We start from the raw sequence: 21,876 nt of genomic DNA, 5'->3' as shown, positions 1-21,876 counted from the left end.
GCTACGATGGCAGAAGAAAGAAAGAACTAGATCTGGTTACAGATCTGGACCTAGCCGGGGCCGGAAATGCCAGTCTTAAAGTTTATGGACATCTCACACCATTAATGGTGCATCACTGTAGTATGTAGGGGCTTTATCCGTCTTCCATAGGCTGAGATACAGCTACGTTTCCATAATGTTAATTTTTTTTGCAAATTTGACGTTTTGACCTCCTTAATGACCTTCATATACACCGAGAAAATACATTGTTACAGTTTAAATAAAACAAATCTATATAAGAAATATTCCTGGTGAATTTCAGCTTAATCGGAACTTATACATGGATTCTGATTTTAAAAAAAAATTGATTGACCTTTTGACCCCCTTAATGACCTTTGACCTCAATGAAAAACAAAATGTACATTGACAAAATGCATTGTTCCCATTTTAATTTGTTGAGATAAAAATTCTTGAAGTTATTTAGCTAAAAACAGCAAGTGACCCCTTAATGACCTTTGATCCCCAAAATAAAAATACCATCTATACATCAGGTAACACTGATTCATGTATGATGGTTATATTACTCTGGTCTGTTTACATTTTGAGATAAACATTTTTTGAACATTTTTGATAATTCTGGTTTTTGACCGGAAGTAACCCCTTAATGACCTTTGATCCCAAAACTGTAGGCATCCTAAGGACCCTGGCTAGTAGCAATGTATGTGTGCTAATGGCGACTCTCTGCTATGCTATATAATTTGTAAAGACAGTGATTTTTTGAATATTTTTTTTATTTAATGAACCCTTAATGACCTTTAAGCACTGCCACATGTTGATTCATATGCATGAGTCACATGATCATTGCATGTAATTTGTGGAAGGAGTCGCATTTTTTGTGAAATCAACATTTTTGGCCATAAGGTCAAGGTCAAAGGTCACAGTCAGGTCAAAGTCAAATGTAAGGTTTGGCCTAGTCCAGTGGTCATTTGGCTCAAGTGTATTTGAAATCTGTCAAAGCATAAGAGAGCTAGGGCAAAACGTGGCAAGTCACGCAAAATGTCACGATTTGTTGGCAGAAGAAGAAAGAAGAAAGATCCGATAGCATCACAAGGTAATCACATCGCTAGGTAATCAGAAAAAGAGACCCTTAGCCAAATGCCATTTGGCTAAGGTAAATACTCACAATTCATTTCATCCATCATTGTGTCTTCACAATCTATTATAGCATCACACAATTGTCGTTCTTCAAAGCATGGTCCTTCAGGTGAACAGGCAAAATAACCTGGATTACATGGATTTGTTGAAGGAGTGGTTGGACCTATAATTGCAAATAACGTTCAAAAGAATACCATTAATAATATAATAGATTTACTTACAAAATCCACTACGTGGTCTACTTTCGAGATATATAACTGCATCCATATCCTTTATCTTACCTTAAACTATAGTTAATAACTACTAGGGAAAATGTTAAGTAAGATACTGTGAGCTACCAAATCGCAACAGTTTAAAATAGTTGCTAACCTTAATATATTCATCATACTACTATTTCTTGAATTATTCCATTAAAATGCAATTGAAACGAAGAACATTTTTAATATCTTATAATTTATTATCTTACAATCTATCTCATCAGACATATCTCTGCAGTCATCTCTTCCATTACATATGAGTTGAGGAGCAATACACCGTGTGTTAGCACATCGGAAATGGTCTATATTTGGGCATGGACCTGAATGGGTTGGAGCAGAAACGACAGACAATAATGTTAGTGTTACCACAACATTAGAGTCCACACGAAAATGTTTAGAAAACGTTTTAAATCAGTTATACGGGTAGGTTTTTTGATTTTGATATCTAAAAGAAAATATATATTTTGAAAAATATTATTGGCATTTCAGCAAACTATTAAATTTTTAAAATGTTTTACTGCATGTTTTCAAAACGTTTCTTGAATGTTATATTTAAACGTTTTAGAAACAAAAAAGTCATTAAATAACTGGAAATATCGACTACTCCCGATTCCTGTAAAATACAGCCCTAATTTTTAACAGATCTCTCAACAAAATAGAGATTTACTTTTATATTTCATCACCACATCTGTGGGACTTCATCAGGAGCGGTAAAGCCAATCACGTGACTCACATGAAAACCGGAGTCACGTGACTTGATGACCTGTTTATAGACGGGGCAAGTACTGTCGTACCATGTCTTGGATGAAGTCGGAATCTTTTGTGGCAATGATGTAGACCTCATTAATGTCCTATCAACTCACCTCAAATCATAAGGACACAAGTTTGATGAGTCCAATTTCAAATTGTGGACACTGATTCCAGATGGTTACAACGGGGCATTAAGGAGACCTGCTACATTGCAGCAATGGATCCCGACCTCAACCAAGACAAGAGAGTCACATGAGTTACGTGATTAGCTTTACCGCTCATGTCACAATTCTGATGAAGTCCCACGGATGTGGTGATAAAATATAAAGGTAAGCCAACATTTTGTTGAGAGACCTATTTAAAACATTTATTTTATCATGGCCCAACCTCAACAGTTTAACCTACACAAACGCAGCCCTAATTTGTTTGTAATTAGAAACATAATTATAGTCCTGTTCTAGCAATAAAACGCACATTCTAATATTTTGCTAACTTTAAGAAATAAAGGCCAAACATAATAGCACACCTGTACACTTATTCAGATACCAACTTGACATAATTTTCTTCTTCGTTGACATCATTCACACCATTTGAAAACAACTCTAATATTGGGTATTTCATTGAGCTAATTTGCAACTCAAGGGCCCCTGTTAGACCAATGATATAAACATTTAGAAATTCAAGCCAGGAATGTTTACCAACTTTGTCACTAGCGATAGCAACATCAAAGCCGCAATAGACTTCATGCTGGAAATCCATCTTGTATGCACTCCAAAGGTTATAAGAACTGCATTTAGTTTATATGTTAAACTTTTTATCTGAGACCAAGGAAAACTCATCGAATAAGCTATCAAAGTAAATTACTTTTTACTCAGTACATGATATCGACATCCTCATAACAAAACACAGAGATTTATTCCACAAGTTAAAGAAAAATGTGGCTAGAAATTTGATTAATTATGGGTTTATTAATCAGAAAATCAAAATCGCAAATGAGAAACATGTAAGAATGACTTAGGCAGTTTTGGTGTGAGGGTGACGATATGTTGCTTTCTTTAAAGAAATGAAATGAAATGTTGCTCTTTTTCCCGAGTCAATTTATACAATATTGCACTCAAACTGCGATTTTTAAGAGTATTAAAAATGATGAAATTTTTCTTTTGTATATTGTATTGCATCTAACATTGACAGGTAAACAGGCAAGGTTAGTTATCAAAACAATTGTACAAGTTTCCCCTTTGCTAAAATATATTCATATTGTTCATTAGATATTGTGGAGGAAAATGTAGGATTTTAAATTGGCAAAGGAACTTTTGGGACACCCTGTATTTACTCACAATCCATTTCATCCTTGCTTGTATCAGAGCAATCTATAAATGAATCGCAGTAAAATCCGCCCTCAATGCATGGTCCAATAGGAGAACAGGCAAATTGATCTATCTCACAAGGACCTGAAAAGAAAAACAAAAATGGGAAAGAGATGAAGATACTCCTTTTCAATATCAAAATAATTAAGAGTTAGGAAACGAAATACAGAAAAGGTAGCCTTTCAACAAGGCTCTGCCTGGAGCACCGTAGTGGGAGCGGTGAAATTCCCCAGGGCAAGTACCTTACTGCTATTGGTCTCGTTGTACACCCGTACGAAACTTGGGGAGCTGATCCTAGCTAATATTACACGTAGTCTATTGTGGAATGTCAAGGGTGTGCGCTTCGTAGCTGTAAGTCCCTGTGTTGCTGTTTAATGGTTTATGGAATGATGTGGGCCTTAGTGGTCAGCGACAACCTGTAAAGTGAGCTGAGGCTTGTGGATCAACGTCTAGGCGTTGTGTAGCGCACTATAAATCACTGCGCTTTTTTAGTATGAATTCCCATCTAACAGTTAGTATAGTTAATGCATCAATGAAACATTGTTTCTTTCAAAAGAATGCTTACCTGTAGTTGTCATTTGATATGTGGTAGCTGATACCGTAGAAGGTGGTTCAGTGGTCGCCACTGGTGTAGATGGACCTAAATTGAAAAAAGAAAAGTTAAACTTCGAGTCACTCATTTTATTGAGGCTATCAGAATATTAAATTGATAGAGAAAGTCGCACTTGTGTCTTTTGCGAAACGATCTACGAGAGATATCAACTTATTTCTCATCTGAAATTTTGCTTGTACAGGGGTGAAATTGCTCCACTTTTGGTGAAAATGGTAACTAGATGTTAGAATAAAGGTATGATTGTTTCAAAATGTGGTGTCATTGTAAAGGGTACTTTCTACACATTCTTTAGGTCCTCCCAAGGAAAAGACCTTATTGCATAACGAGTCGGATGTCCGTCTGTCGGGGGAGGGGGGTTGTCCTTCAACAATAGTTATTATAGGTTTTTTGGTCTCATAGGAACAATTCAAATCATATTGCAACCAAACTTGGGTCATAACTGTACTATGTAATCCCTCATCTAGTGGTGGTGTTCAAGGTCATATACTGAGGTCAAATGTCATTTGTAATATGCTGAAAATACCAAATCTGGTCTCACATGAACAGTTCACATCCAATTGCAACCAAATTTGAGCCAAAGCTGAATTACGGGAGCTGTAATGGTGGTGTTCAAGGTCACATACTGAGGTCAAATGTCATTTGACGTCAACTTGTAACATTGGCTGGAAATGAACAAAAGTGTTTCACAAAAATGCAAAAAAATTGTTTCACATGAATATTGACTATGTGCAGTGTTCACTACCCTTATCTTCGGACGACCTATCTGAGACCGCCGCGGCAGTCCGTCCCCATTTTATATAAGATTATCTTACAATCTATCTCATCGGACATATCTCCGCAGTTATCTCTTCCATTACATATGAGTGGAGGAGGAATACACCGTAAGTTATCACATCGGAAATGGTTCGTATTTGGGCATAGACCTACATGGGTTGGAGCAGAAAAGACAGGCAATGACGTCATTGTTACAACAACATAAGATTCAACACAAAAATGTTTAGAAAACGTTTTAAACGTGTAATAAACGTCATATAAAAAGATAATAATAAAAGAAAAATAAATAAATAAATAAATAAATAAATAAATAAATAAATAAATAAATAAATAAATAAATAAATAAATAAATAAATAAATAAATTTAATAACTAAATGATGCGATCAAGCAAAATCAGCCGGAACTCGGAAATATCGATTTTGAGATATAGCTAAACAAAGAAAATATTTCGGTTTGTTTCCTGATGTTTTGATAATAATTTCGAGTTCCGACTGATTTTGCTGATCGCATCACATATGTATAAAATTACCTAAATTTGTAACGAGTGATTACACGTGGAAGTAAAATTGGTATGGGAGTAGAAATAGTCTGCCCCACATTTCTAAATACTCAGAGCTAAAACCACGACCATTGTCATGTTCCTCTCAACATGACCCGAACCCCAATGCGCCTGGAGCACTGTGTTTTGACGAAGACTCCATTAATCTACTCGTTTTATTGAACGCGAAAATTTACTCTTGCTCTGACATAGATTTTGTTTGATTTTGTAAGAAAAGTTCCTTCCAAATTTTAAAACTATATTTGTGTCAATTATGATAGCCCACTCCATTGTCAATTCTAATATGGTGAGCGCGTAACATATGCATGGCCCAGTTCTATTGACATTTGGTAATGAGCAATGATAACCACGCCCGCTTGCTGAGAGATGCATTGGTTGGTTCAGGCTCAGTAGCCGCTTACACAAACGGCAAGGCATTGAGACAATGGACCTGATATAACGAAAACCCGCCTGACCCAGGATCCGTAAAAGAGAAATTCCCATTAACGTATGGGAAGTGGAAGGGGAAACTCTGAGGGTCCGTGTATTGGTTGATTAATATTGGCATAGTCTATCCACGGACCGGAGGGAGGGAGGGTATAGAGTGGAACATGCTCAGTATTTAAACAGAACTGATAAAACGATGACATTTCATATATCAACGTTGATACGTTGATACGTTCATGACCAGATGTTTGTTCACAGATAATTCATCATGTCTTCAAAAAAGAAAAAGAAAAGTTAAAATTTATGCTGTTCTTATTTTAATCGGTCTGTTTATCCAATTGAAAAAATACTAGTAAATCATTCTTGGAACAGAAATTTGACTCACAATCTGTTTCATCTTTGAAATTTATGCAATCAGGAAAGTCGTCACAAACGAAAGTGTTGGAAATGCACGGTCCGTCATCTGAACAGGCAAACTGGTCTGCATCACATGAACCTAGGATAAAAATGAAATGTGTTTAGTTTATTCTTTTAACATTTGACAGTTTAGTGCAGATTAGTTTTTAGGAGTCGGAAGAAGTCGTGTGATGATAAAAGGCCATTTGAACCATTCAAGCCAAAAGGTTTTGTATTTTATTTTCCTATTAGGTCGTAGCCTGTAGTGTCACAAAAAATAATGTCCGTCTAATCTCCTGTCCTGTCAAAAATGATAGTTAGAAAAAACCTATTAATAGTATCATGCTAATTTGTCAATATAACGGTATTTTTAATGAAAAGGGGCCTTGTGTAAAGCAGTTCACTAATATCGGCTATCACGTTTAAATATATCTGAAATAAAATACCCCATCATTTGTCTCTCTATTTGCATTGATAAGTCCACCGGTTTCATCGATAATACGCATATTTGTTTTCTAATATTCAAGCATAATTGAAATGAAGAAAAAATGAGTTTTACAACCGTCTTACAATTTCTCTCATCTGAGTTATCGCCACAATCGTCAACCTTATCACATATCAGGTCAGGAGCAATACATCGTACGTTATCACACCGGAAGTAACTGTCGTTTTTACATTGACCTGTATGGAAATAACATGAATATCTTTTTTAATACCTTTGTTTAACAGAATCAGTAGTATTATCGTAAACGTTATGTACTTATATTCCCTGACAAAAAGTCCATAAATGATAATAGACATGTCGTCACATGTAATTCTAAAGGTCAAATGCAAAACCTCATAAGTAAAAAGTGGACACCAATTACAAAACCTCATGTCTAACGATTTTGCCATTTTGTGCGAGACGCAAAAAACGGTTCAAAATTAACAGGATTTACAAGAAAATGGTGTTTGTTTTTAGGTTATTTGCAGATATTATGCAGTTTAGGGTTTAAAGGGAAGCACCAGAAGGTGTGTTGGGACATGTGAGGTTTTGTAATTGGTGCCCTCTTTTTACAAATGAGGTTTTGCATTTGACCATTGAAATTACATATGCTTTTTTCCTGCCCAGCGACGCTGTTCATGCTTTGTTTTGTAAATGAGTAGGCACCTTAAATTTTAATGGTAAGTGGTGTGTTATATGCAAAATTGTGATATAAAAGTGCAGGATAGCTGTATTTAAACGGTATTTGTCATTGACAAAATGGTAGAAAACAGCAGTACTGAAAAAGGGTTTATCATCGCCATTAAATTATATTAGGTCCCGCAAAAATGGGTAGCATTTTTGGCCTTTTGGTATATCAATGATTCCCTTTTCTAAACCAATTTTGGTAAATGGATGGATCCGTTTTTAGAAAGTTTCTTGACTTTTTCGGAAAATGGCCCAAGTTTGCCTCAATCTAGGCAAAAGTTTCGGAATTTCCCCAACATTTTGGGAAAAATTGGTAAAAACCAAGACAATTTGGGTCAAAATCAGCTGAAAATTATGACTTTTGGTATATTGAGAGGTCCCAATTTCTTGAAAAATTGGTATTTTGAAGGGTCCACTTTAAAATTCTCAACGGCACACCCTACCAAAATGAAACATGAGTACCCCCCAGACATTTTGAACCCGTCGCACCCTAACACTAGCGGTAAATGTAACATTTTTCCATACCCTAAAACTCATTTGAAAGGTTGCACCGGTTATGGCAAATTTAGTCTTGAGGTATTTGTAATATCATTATATTTGACTCACAATTGAATTCATCTTCATATGTTTCTTTGCAATCTATTAACTCGTCACAAACAAATATGCTTTCAATGCATTGTCCATCAGGCATGCCAGGAGCATTAGGGATTCAATCATGTTTCACCGTTGTTCATCACCGATTAACAACGATGCGTCCGCGTCGTCTGAGTGGTTTACTTCGCGAGGGCAGCTTTAGCTGCCCGAGCGAAGTAAACTCACGCAGACGCGCCAGACGCGAGTTGTTAATCGGTGATGAACAACGGTGAAACATGATTGAATCCTTTCAACAACGAAAAGAAGCTAAAAACGTATAATTCACGATTATTTTACGAGGAATGTCAGTTCATCATTGCCACTCAGCCTTACAAAAACTTCGATGATTTCTCTTTTGATATCAGCAATAAAACTACAGAATAAAACGGCAATGTTTAGCCGCTTCCTGATAAATACTGAATTCAACTTGTAAGCTGGCATACGCACAAAGGTTCCAGGCATGACGAATTTTACGCGCTCTCGCGTAACGCGTAGTCTCGCTCGCGTTCGCGTATACGCAACAGTAAAAGTGTTGGTTCATCACGGATTAACAACGGTTGGCTCCTGTACAAAGGTATAGGAAGAGTTGTTGAATGCAAATTGACCACTGCAAAAATCTAAAAAGAAAGGAAATTAAATCAATCAAATAAAATTAGGCATTGAAGTGAACACAGACATTGTGAATTCAATTAAGGTACTTATAAGTGTCTTCATTGACTGAAGCAATAATATTTGATTTACATATAGAATAGATTCCCTATTTAAAGTTAGCAACTATTTTAAACTGTTGCGATTAGGTAGTTCACAGCATCTTGCGAATGGTAGTGAGCTTTGGCTAAAATTGCATTGATCATTTCAAAGCAAGTTCGTAGAAGGATTCAAATATCACAGATATACTTTTGTAGGTCCTGTGGTTTTGAGTTGTAAAGAGGGTTGAAACAATAACAATTTTGTAAAACGTACAAAGCAAGTTTTCAAAGTATATGATTTGTAGAATTTGCAAAGCATCAAAGTGTAATTTTTTGATAATATATTGATTTAGATAATGAACATCAATATTTTGGCGGCTTTAACCAACAATACCGCGTCTACCCTTAAATGTAAGCTTTCACAGATCACATTGTCCCCTTTAAATTTCGAGCCAAACAAATGAGATAAAGCGAAGATGATTGCTATTTCCTTCCAACGCCTACAATGCGTGTATTAGCTCGCCTTAGTCTTTCACGTAGTACACCATTGGGCATTGCAGTCATGAAAAAAAGTAGGAATTCCAGAAAAATTGAGGGCGCTGTTGTGGAGCAAATTATATAATGTATTGTAGCTTTAAGTTCGAAGTTACCTGGATCAGTTGTCATGAACGCCTCCGTGGTACTTGGTAGCGCTGTCGATGATATAGGCGTTGTCGGACCTAGATTGAATAAATCGAATGTTACTCTGGTTTACAATACATTAAATTCAGTTTGAAAGATTCACGTTATCGCATTTGAAATACTGATGTATTATACTAATGCCTACAGCCAATACTTTGTTTCAAAATAAAGATACATGTATTTACGAGTGAGGTTTCCCTATGTAGACCAGCGTCTTCAGCAGATCGTGATGCTATGATACCAACTTTACAATCGGGATAGTCCTTTCTGATGCTGTTGTCATGTGGTAGATAGCTTGACATCAAAGAAGGAGTTGCACCGCTGCTGGACATTATTAGGTTGTCACAAATATGGTCTAGATCCTTTGTCGCGATTCAGTCTTGGTTTCGGAGCTCTTATTTGGATCGCACTAAGAAACTTGCGTTATAAAAAAACGTGTACGTTTTTCCAATCAATCTGGAGGTTTGTTGAACTTGCAACATGATCATTGGCGGCAGATTTAAACCACCAGCGGAGAACATTGTATTTAGCCTTTTGCCCAGCTTTTTTTAGATATCTGACTGATTCACTCATGTAACCGACATCACAATCTGCGCAGGCAATTTCACAAACATTCCCAAACTGTTGTACGTGTTCTGTTCTATATTTTTGGCTACTTGAGCATTTATTATAGCATATACACTACTCCAAGTAATTAGAGGAAGAAGGTTATGTAATAACTTTAACTGGGTATTGCATTAACAGAATGCATCAAGAACATGTCATGTGTAGCCTATTGTAATCTTAGCAATACTGGACAGTCAAATGTGAAATCATGCATGTCTTCAAGGACTTTCGGCCTTGGACATCCATGTGTTCACTCAAGGCACTGATTTTGTGTAAAGCAGACTCCATAAACGTTTCTCAGATTTATTCATTCCAACATGTTAATCCAATTTCTACTGGTACCGCTCAGTCTTCTGAGCATATGGGATGGTGTTAATGGCAAATTGACCGAGGTTGAGGTTGCTAGGGTTGTCCAGATGCTTGCAGAAGGTCACACACAGCGTTATGCAGTTGAGCAGCTTGGGGTATCCCCAGTGTCGTTAATCGTACATATCATCGCTACCTGGAAGATGATCTGTATGGCAGAAGACCAGGCCAAGGCCGCAGACGTATCACAACCCGTATGCGTATGAAGCAGTAGGGAGTCGTTTGCATGAAGACGGAATGAACGCTAGAAGACCTGCAACAGGTCTCATTTTGATCCCACGGCACTGCAGAGCCAGATTGAACTTTGCCAGAAATCACCAACATTGGCAAGATGGTGATTGGACCCCTGTACTGTTCACAAATGAGAGCAGATTCACTGTTTCCACCAATGATAGGCGTGTAAGGGTATGGAGACCTCAAGGAGAACGATATGCTAACTGTAACATTGTTGAAGTTGATCATTTTGGAGGCGGGTCCGTCATGGTCTGGGCAGGGATCTTTTTGAACGAACGTACGGGCCTTATTGTGATAGACAGAGGCTCACTGACGGGTGTAAGATACAGAGATGAGGTACTGAGATCTGTTGTTATCCCCATTGCTCGTGCAATTGGTCAAAATTTCATTCTTAAGCAGGATAACGCCCGTCCACATATCACTCGTGTTGTGATGAACTTCCTGGACAATGAGGGAATTGGTAGACGGGTAAGACAACGGCAACAAGTTTCAGACAATGTCCAGTCACTAAGAGATGCTCTGATTGAAGAGTGGATGAACATTCCTCAGGACTCTCTCCGCACCCTAATCCAGAGCATGCCTCGACTTTGTGAAGAGTGTATAGCAGCCCGAGGCACCATTTAAGTATGATTTGTGGATATTTGGATTTCAAAACTGTTTAAGTTTGGAGAACCTTTTGTAAGCAAAAATAATGCCAAAATTTGACAATTGGACACTCCGATACTCTGAGGACCAGCTGATTGGAGAAACACATTTTTTCATTATGTCTAGCAAACAATGGAATTTGTCTGCAATGTAGTTGAACCAATTTTTCAATGTATTTAAGTTTTATCTTTGATGAAAACATGAAATATAGGTTTGTTCCTCTAATTTCTTAGAGTAGTGTATATTGGAATAACATACTGATCCCCAAAGGAAAAGGGTTAAAACTTTAAAATAACATCCTAATATGGCAGCATAATTTCAAAACATCCCTTTTTGACGTCATTCTGGCAATCAGATTACGTCGTCATCATCAGAAAGGCCTGCCCTGGTTATAGCATCTCCATTTGCTGAATACGACCTAGCAAAATGTCCTAGGTGAGTGAAAACTAATGTAGTGTTGAACTTAAACTCTTTATTCATTGTTAATATTAACTTATTTTGAAATTGTATTTCATATGTTTACAGGGGTGTTTTTATAGTGCTACAAATAGAGTCAGCTTACAGTTTGTCTCATCTGAGTTGTCGCCACATTCATCTTTCCCATTGCAGAACAGTTCAGGATCAATACATCGTGAATTAGAACACCGGAGATCGCCTTCTTTTGGACATGTACCTTGTTTAGTAAAAGTATGTGAGTTATAAGCCTACATGTTATACATTCATATGCATGCATTTGATGATCACAGAGCCGGTCTGTACAAGTATTATTAAGATAAATGTACGATTGTGCTTGATTGTTCCAACGATGGCATGATTCGAATTATAGTAATGCGGTAATTGTAATTTCATAAACGTACACTCAGACAAAATATAAACAGAACGACTTTACTTATACATCGCCCAAAGATATGGAATATACGTGAATATTCATCAGATCAAGGAAATAGTTTTATACTACTGCATTTCATAAACAATAGGTTTGGGTCGGTTATCACAATTTTGACTGTGTATTTAATATTCATTTAAAACCAATATACAACTTACAGTTTATTTCATCTAGAGCTGATTCCATGCAGTCTAGAATACCATCACACACTTGTATATCTTCTATGCATGATCCATTACATGAACAGGCAAAGTAACCGTTATCGCAAACACCTGCCAGAGAGGAATTATATAATAGGATTTTAAGTTCATATTAATGCTCTGCGTGCTAGCCATAGCCTTCAACATATATAAAAATCCAATATTAAGAGCTATCTAAAGAACCACTGAACCAATACTAGGCTTGTTTGTACTAATTTTCTTGCATTTTTCATGCTGATTCCAAATATGCAAAAGAAAGTTACAATTCTAAAAGTTTTAAATTTTGATTTTTTTTTAAATTTGTCGTCTGCAAATGACACCCGCGTGGAGGGAGTTAAGTAAGAAATTATGATAAGCAATCATTAAATAAGATTCTTACAGCAAGACAAAAAAACAAAAACAAATAAAGATTTTGTTTCAAAAAGGAGTTAAATCCATGTCAACAAGTTCTGAGAAAATCCAACAAAATTAATTCTAGGCTTATTGAATGTACATGATTTTGGTGCGGGGACTGGAGTACCTTTCAGCCCCCCCAAATAATCATTGGTGAAATTTGATCAAATAGAGGGAATATGGGTCTTTGTGACTTATATTTTGCAAAATTTTCTGATGACAGGGGGGAAACACAGTGTGGCCCACATTTTGTTCAAGTATCAGCCCCCCCATGTTGAAAATCTTCCTATGCCAATACCACCAATACTAGAACTGTGATGGTGCAGTGGCAATTACTAGCATAAAAATGAGTTTGGTTCTTTGAAACTAATATATAAATACTATCTACTTATAACAATAACTTTTTTTTCCAAAATTGGATTTAATCCCATTTGGAAACAAGCTATTCAAAATATTGGAAATCGCTACGTACCTGCAGTAGTTGTTTCTATCGTAGTCATTGGCGTAGTTGGGCCTATATTGAAAATATATCAGTATTATTTGTCACAATATCATAAGCATATTGTGTACAAAATGTATTCAGCATTTACCAAGCATAGGCTATACATCCTGAAAAGGCGATGTTTCAAAAAACTTATGGGAGGGTATCATTTTAAGCCGTTCATCATCCTGATAATTTTGACACCTTTGAAAAATCGGTTGAACAATGAGATGGTGCAGGCCAAAAAACAACGTAGAAGAGGGTTCATTTTGACCCTTCCCTTTTACACTATTTTGAATATCATGGTAATTTTCTATATCGTTTGATGGTTTTTGATAATAATTTACATAAATTTAGTTTGGGGACCATTAGACCCATTTATGCAATTTTACAATCATTTCTATCTAACCCTTGTTTCTTACGTGTACCCCTTTTCATTAATTTTCATTCAAGACTTTGACAAATATTAATCCCGAAATAATAGAAATGATCAAAACCGAAGAAAGACATGATGACAATCTTACAATTAATCTCATCTGAGTTATCGCCACAATCATCTTCCCCATTACACATCAGATCAGGAGCAATACATCGTATGTTGGCACACCGGAAATAGCCTTTCATTGGACATCGACCTATATCATGATTTATGTTTGAGTTAAATTAGATTTTTAGAAGCATTATTAGAATGGTAACATATGTGCGACTGACATAATACATTCTTGAACATGCAAGCATTATAATTACTCATGGCGAATTATTTATACTGAAAGACAAAGATAAAAAGACAAGTTCGCGTCTAAAATTCTGAAAACTAGACAGAAACCGCCGTATTGCGCAGGTCGGCAACCAATCACGGCGCGCCTTTGCCCTGACGTCAGACGCGATTTTAGTCCTTTTATCTAGTCTTTTTATAGCTAAAACTAGGGCAAAGCCATTTGAGCGATTATTTGACTTGTAAGTTGTACACGGTTTGTTTTACCTCTTTAGATAGACGAAGACTTTGGGCAGGAAGAAAATAGCATTTAACGTTTAGTGTTCGTCAGAGAAGATACAATACAAATTATCATCTTTTACTATACTGTGTACTTTCTGTAAAAACCCATCTTATTTGTAATGGATAATAGTGACTTACATCCCACTTCATCTTCATTTGTTTCCATGCAATCTTGATGTGAATCACAATGATATTTTTCTTCAATACATGGTCCCTCAGCTGAACAGGCAAAATATCCAGACATGCATGGATCTAAAACTAAACAGGAAATATTAATGTGTACACAGAGGGTAACAAATCATTTTGTCACCCATGTCTGAAACCAAGTTTTTGGAAAACCTACGTTATAGCCAATGTATCAAAAACACACTACAAGCAATTAAAATGTCGGTGAACACTTTGAAAGTGTCATATTTTCCAGTTGAATCATCGCTGATTAGATCATGGACGAATAAGAGTCTGCTAAATTGGGTAAATTCTTGCGAGATTTTGACCGATTTGTGTTCTTCATTTTTGATAACATCAATGTGTCGAGCGAATTAATTATTCATAGAAATGGCGTAGAGTATAAAACTGATTCTTGAGCGCAAGGATGCCATATCGATACACATAATGTTTGTGTAGATGATTTGGACCTTGCACTCTTGACCACAGTAGCCTCATCTCAATAACCTCAATTAAACAATCGTAGTGCAAAATTTGACCTCAAGTTGCAGAGTATGAGTTTTTGTACCCAAAGTTTCAAAGGACATTCAATGAATGTATGAATGCATTGGGGTTAAAGAACTGAACCCTGATAGATGAGCATGTTGTGTCTCCTAGTGTTTGCAGGTAATTACGTTACTTTTGGATTATTTGCTTCGTGATTCCTAAGCAGTTGACTCAACGACTCAATTCATTCTACCAAATAACACCGTACGTTATCAGGGTGGAAACAGTTATTCTCATCGAGGTTATCGCACACCAAATGCTTTTGACCAGTTCGCCGACAAAAAACGATTCCCTCTGCAAAAAGCCTGCTGCAGCCATGGAAATTGAGGGTAATATACAGCTTATGTTGTATGACTTCCTGTCCAATACCGTGTTCATAGTTCTCAAAACTTCATCATTTAAATGAATGTGTCAACATTGGTACACCTCTTGAAATTATTAATTGGCTTTCTAATGGTATTCCAATTCCATTTGTTGAGATGCCTGACCTCTGATCTTCCTAATTACATGCGTTCTGCTACCCATGGTGCATTTATTGCTGATAAGTTGCATCAGCAACTTCAGACCAGACCGGTGTTGTGATCACCATGTCTTTAATTCTCAACCAATTTCTAAAATAACAGCTAATGGATACAGGTATTGGCTGCTGGTTTTAATTTTGACATATTTATCTTTGTTTAGGATATACAGGGATGAACATATATACCTTAATTCTTTTGCTTACTGTATGTGATATAACCGAGAAACTGTGTTTGGGCATTGCAAAATAATATTGTATTGAAAGAAAGACATTTGAATAGGCTTAAAAGAACAACCTACATTGAGTAGTTGAGAAATCTGTGGTAGTTGATAAATCAGTGGTACCCGATGTCGTGTATGGTTCCGTTGTAGACTCTGGCGGTGTTGGGCCTAAAAACATTTAAACACAAGTTAAAACTGATATAAATTAAATTCGTAAGATACAAACACTTTTATGGATATCTGGCGTAGCATAATGAAAGTCTAAAAAGTACAGTGTTGTGTTTGCTAGTTTATAGTCAAGCAGTCGCAATGACTCGGAATAGCCAACAGCGCCCCCACGTGTCAGATATTGGGGCTGATCAAGACGTCCACGAGAATTGACGGTAAGCAATCAAAGTTTGTGAGAAATAAGAAAAAGGTAATCATACGCAATAGGTTTTATTTCAAATCCAGTATAGCTGCGGCTTTAGCTCGGCTCGCGCTCAGATGGCTCTCAGTACACAAACACTTGGTTCGGCTGACGTCACAAAGCGGTGAGACGAGATATACGGTTGGGTGTGTGCGAGCTGCGTTTTTGTACGACCCTTTTCCGTATATCGCAAAGGAGGGAAGCGGCACATATACCCGGGTATTGAGGGCTCGTATTTGTCCAACGCTGGCAAGAAGATCATTTGCCTGTTGATGATATTATGCTATATACATATGGGTTAACTGAAAATAAACCTAAAAAAATCTTACAATTGATCTCATCTGAGTTATCGTCACATTCATCTTTCCCATTACATCTCAGGTCAGGAGAAATACATCGTAAATTAGCACATCGAAATGCATCTTCTTGTAGACACCGACCTATAACGGTTGATTTCAAAAGTATGTATAGGAATGATTCTAGAAATATGTTTGATAATCAATGCATGGATGTTCATCATTTTGGATTAAGTGGTTATTGCTAAGACAACAAATTGTAATAAACATCTCAAAAAAGTAACTAAGCCTCCTTAAATAATGGCCATTATACAAAAACGAGCTATTGTACAAGGTGTCCCATAAAAAGGTTACATGTAGAAAATGAACTGCATTTTGCGATGGTACAACGAAACACTGCCATTTTTTCACGTATTATTTATTCATCCTTCTTGTAATTGTCTGCTAAGTTTCAACACCGTATCTTTAAAGCAACTTAACTTATGAGCGCAAGATGACAGGGGTGTCAAGAGTGACTAATCATCACTAATAATCGTGACTAAATATCGCACAACGAAAGTTAAACACAAGCACATCTTTGTGCTCTATTTTTTCTAATTACTTTTTATTTCTCCCTTTTTTTCATGGTTGAAAAACTTTTTGCACTAAAGAACCACATTGACAATTAAATATTGCAAATATCTTATAGAGCTTCTTGACTCTTGTTAGTAAAAATAAAGATGGTTAGAGAGGAACACTTTTTGGTGAAGGCATTTCTGCACGCTGCATCTCCTACCATCAACATAATAAAATTAATAACAATTTGCATTTAGGCTTTGTTTGGGTTTTGTTTAGTTGAAATCGCTGCTGTGTTAGTCTTGTGTTATATACTGTCAGAATATTGTCCATTTTCTGACCGAACTCTAGAAGTAAAACTGAACAAGTTTATTTATCTGTTCAATAAAATAATATACTGCGCCTGCCATGCTATGACTAGACCTACTCAAATGACCCGCCATATGCACTGTGTGCCATGTGCGGGCAGCGAACCTCGTGTTGCATTATGTCACGTAAACATGATAAACAGCTTGCTCAAGAATGCGTGGAATGCGAGCTAAATACGCACGTTGTGAACTTGATATTCGCAGGGGTACTAGTAGAGGGTACATACATTATGTCATGAAAAGGACATTTATATTTGTTAACATTAACTTAGATTATTTTCAAAATAACCTTTTTTTGGGACACCCGATATTACAAATCTGTAAAATGCGTTGGCATCAGAATTTATTTCTGGGCATTTTGACACCTCATTTGATTTGAAAGTTGCACTTACAACAATACAAAAACACAGATATCATTACACAGATTAGTGAATACAAATCAATAGAATTTACTGTAACTTTCAAATCTTGAGCCACATCGATTTAAATGTACGCTCTGACGACAATATTTAAACAATTGCTACAAATGAGGTGTCAAAATGCGCAGAAATAAATTCTGCTTCCAACGCATTTTACAGATTTGTAATACAATCGCCTGTTTTAGAATAATGGCCATTATTTAATGGGGGTTGGTTACTTTTTTGAGATGTTTATTACAGGCCAACATTAAATCTATATGTAGTTACAGATGTAAACACAATAAACGTCCATTCTGGACATAATTATTTTCGCTAAATTAACCTTGTGTTAGTCTTAATGTGTGATCTTTGAAACTAAAAGAAGTTATTAATTTTTCAAACATGATTTGTTTTTGATTTATTCGCAATTGTTACGCATGTCCAAACTTACACCTACTTAGTAGTTCAGCTGATAAGTTCCCAAACTGGGAACCATTGTGCACTTTCTGTTAGAAGCATGAGTTTCCACACATGAAGTACAAGGTCCAATGTTGATTGTATGACATGGATTCATTTTGGACTTGACCCCTGGTGGCCGCTAGAGGTCACGGAAGGTTAAATAGGGGTAAACATTGCCTGATCACTAGGAATGAAATGTATAGTTTGTGCTATCTACGACCTATCGCTATGGTGTTATCTTACAATAACCCCGTTTGTGGGTAAAGTGTCACTTTTTTGGTTGAACTTGGGTAATTTTGACAAAAATGGTTGTAAATTGTTCGTGTAGCTGACACGAATCAGAAAATAATAGTTTTGCATATGTACTGTGTCCATATTATTGATCTTTGACTTCCATTATACATACCAAGTAAAGTAAAAAGTTTAGAATACTAGTTCTGTACCATTTCTTGATTCTTGTGTCAAAATTGACACAATTTTCACTAAAATATTTTACCTAAATATTAGGTTTTTACAAGAATTATTCCATATTAAACATTAGATTGTAGTTGATAATTTGTAGAACAAAATGATTGTGATCAAACCAGTAAACCGGCATATCTTCCCCTATATGACCTTTCGTGACCTCTAGTGGTCATTACGGGTCAAAAAATTGCTTTCATTTTAATGTTATCATTGGACCTCGTAGCATGTGTGGTAATTATCATGCTTCTTCTAAGAAGTGTACAATATATTGGCCAAACCTCTGTGCTATGGTGTTTTTAATACATCCGAACAAATTTGAAATGTAGTAATTCCCTCATAAAGCTGTACCTTAAACAAAATTTGACAGTCCAGTCGGTTGTCTTAGGTCTTCTATCGACTTAATCAAAAATACGTTATTATGTCAAGTTATATGACTCATTAATCGCTAACTAGGCGATAATTATTACACCAAGTAAAACCAAAAAAAAAAAAAAAAAAGAAAAAAAAGAAACTTATAATTTTTCACAAAGTCATAATCTTAAAATCATGTTCATCAAAATGAACCAAAATTACACACATGATTACTTCAATGCTCAGCTCTAAACACATGTCAATAACCAAGCAGTTCTTCAACTGACACACGTTTCTTTTTTGGCTTACAGTGCAACAAGGCATAAATGCCCTAAACTGCAATTTTGGACAGATTGACACGTAATTTAAAATCTAGATTAAAGTGAAAGATGTCACTTACAGCATTTTTTAATCAACCTCTGATCTTTACTAAGGTTGCAAAATTTCACACATTTTCGTACATTTTCATTTAATTAACATAATAATAAGAAATGTATGACAAAAATGAATTTATTTTTTTATCGTCAAAAGTAAATATGTTATAAGAATCAAACTTACAAGAAATATTGACTCTTGTCAAATCCTACAATTCTGTCAGAGAAAATCTGCATATTTGTATTAATTTTTTTAATTAATGGACATAATTGATTAATTAATAAATATTTTTTCAATGATTTACTATAACTCCATACATGTCAAGAAATATGTCAAATTAAAGCTAATGTAATGCTTTATAAATTGGTCAGAGCACATTTTGCAAAATGCATTTAGTATTTTAGTTATAAAATTCCAAACATTCTATTCCAAATTTTTGCTATACACGCACAGGAGCTGTACTTTTAAAATCCGCGCCTAATCAATAATGAGTCTTTCACTCCATTGTTAAAGGACTGTGCTCCCTGTTGCATTATAGAGTGACCAAGTCCTAGAGTGTGATGGTTTTGTAGCAGATGACAGTGTTCATTCAAGCCTGTCAAGGTCAGTTATTAGCCACTCGCTGAATGGCTGGGCATTATCAGAGCTATCAAAGAGATGCCTTATGCATCTGCCAATCACAATAGAGGTTTGATAACATTTTGTTAAAAACCCAAAAGTGATATAAGGACAAAGCTGTGCATGTTGGTACTTGATTGTTTGGATTCCTATGTTGAAAATCCCTTGTAGTAGTATTTTGTATGTGTAGTGAATATTGTTCATAAATTATATAGCTTTTAAATTTAGGGCATTTATGCCCTGTTGCACTGTAGTGTATAGCATACATCTTGACATCATTGTGTTATTTCAATGTAGCGTAATCCCCGTGTTGACTCTTTCTGAACCAGGAGGGGTGCAACATTGTTCATTCTTATTCAATGGGTGCGTCTTGTAAAGAATTCACGTAATTTGATTGGTTTTCTGGTGTATAATATCTCCACAATAGTTGATAGTGATATTAGTCAGGGCGCGCGCCGCCACGCAACGGCGGCACGCTTGTTGCTCCTCAATGATCGCGCGATAATGCGTTCGCGTAATACACGTGCGAGAACTAAGAACGCGATTCGGCGGCTTAGATGTTCGTGATGGTTTATTTAAAACAACGGGGATGTCCTCACAAAAGTAACTTTTTTTCTGAAAAAAGGCAGTTTTTCTCGCAAAGTATTACACCAAGTAAAACCAAAAAAAAAAAGAAACTTATAATTTTTCACAAAGTCATAATCTTAAAATCATGTTCATCAAAATGAACCAAAATTACACACATGATTACTTCAATGCTCAGCTCTAAACACATGTCAATAACCAAGCAGTTCTTCAACTGACACAAGTTTCTTTTTTGGCTTACAGTGCAACAAGGCATAAATGCCCTAAACTGCAATTTTGGACAGATTGACACGTAATTTAAAATCTAGATTAAAGTGAAAGATGTCACTTACAGCATTTTTTAATCAACCTCTGATCTTTACTAAGGTTGCACAATTTCACACATTTTCGTACATTTTCATTTAATTAACATAATAATAAGAAATGTATGACAAAAATGAATTTATTTTTTATCGTCAAAAGTAAATATGTTATAAGAATCAAACTTACAAGAAATATTGACTCTTGTCAAATCCTACAATTCTGTCAGAGAAAATCTGCATATTTGTATTAATTTTTTAATTAATGGACATAATTGATTAATTAATAAATATTTTTTCAATGATTTACTATAACTCCATACATGTCAAGAAATATGTCAAATTAAAGCTAATGTAATGCTTTATAAATTGGTCAGAGCACATTTTGCAAAATGCATTTAGTATTTTAGTTATAAAATTCCAAACATTCTATTCCAAATTTTTGCTATACACGCACAGGAGCTGTACTTTTAAAATCCGCGCCTAATCAATAATGAGTCTTTCACTCCATTGTTAAAGGACTGTGCTCCCTGTTGCATTATAGAGTGACCAAGTCCTAGAGTGTGATGGTTTTGTAGCAGATGACAGTGTTCATTCAAGCCTGTCAAGGTCAGTTATTAGCCACTTGCTGAATGGCTGGGCATTATCAGAGCTATCAAAGAGATGCCTTATGCATCTGCCAATCACAATAGAGGTTTGATAACATTTTGTGCTGTGCATGTTGGTACTTGATTGTTTGGATTCCTATGTTGAAAATCCCTTGTAGTAGTATTTTGTATGTGTAGTGAATATTGTTCATAAATTATATAGCTTTTAAATTTAGGGCATTTATGCCTTGTTGCACTGTAGTGTATAGCATACATCTTGACATCATTGTGTTATTTCAATGTAGCGTAATCCCCGTGTTGACTCTTTCTGAACCAGGAGGGGTGCAACATTGTTCATTCTTATTCAATGGGTGCGTCTTGTAAAGAATTCACGTAATTT

General features: G+C 35.8%; 1 protein-coding gene across 1 annotated transcript in view; it reads right to left on the bottom strand.

Moving 5' to 3' along the window:
* Positions 1–21,876, bottom strand: part of LOC140162490 (uncharacterized) — a 111,133-nt gene that overhangs the window by 27,127 nt on the left and 62,130 nt on the right. Inside the window, exons 9-15 of the mRNA XM_072185731.1 lie at positions 9,421–9,489; positions 6,267–6,377; positions 4,934–5,044; positions 4,074–4,148; positions 3,479–3,592; positions 1,601–1,711; positions 1,163–1,297 (exon numbers count right to left, since the gene is read on the bottom strand). Of these exons, the coding sequence (XP_072041832.1) occupies positions 1,163–1,297; positions 1,601–1,711; positions 3,479–3,592; positions 4,074–4,148; positions 4,934–5,044; positions 6,267–6,377; positions 9,421–9,489 (726 nt within the window). The remainder of the gene's footprint in view (positions 1–1,162; positions 1,298–1,600; positions 1,712–3,478; positions 3,593–4,073; positions 4,149–4,933; positions 5,045–6,266; positions 6,378–9,420; positions 9,490–21,876) is intronic.

This window comes from Amphiura filiformis, chromosome 10 (assembly GCF_039555335.1).
Source record: "Amphiura filiformis chromosome 10, Afil_fr2py, whole genome shotgun sequence".
Lineage (NCBI taxonomy): Eukaryota > Metazoa > Echinodermata > Ophiuroidea > Amphilepidida > Amphiuridae > Amphiura > Amphiura filiformis.
Note: the sequence above shows the minus strand (reverse complement) of the source record. Positions and strands in the feature narration are given on the sequence as shown.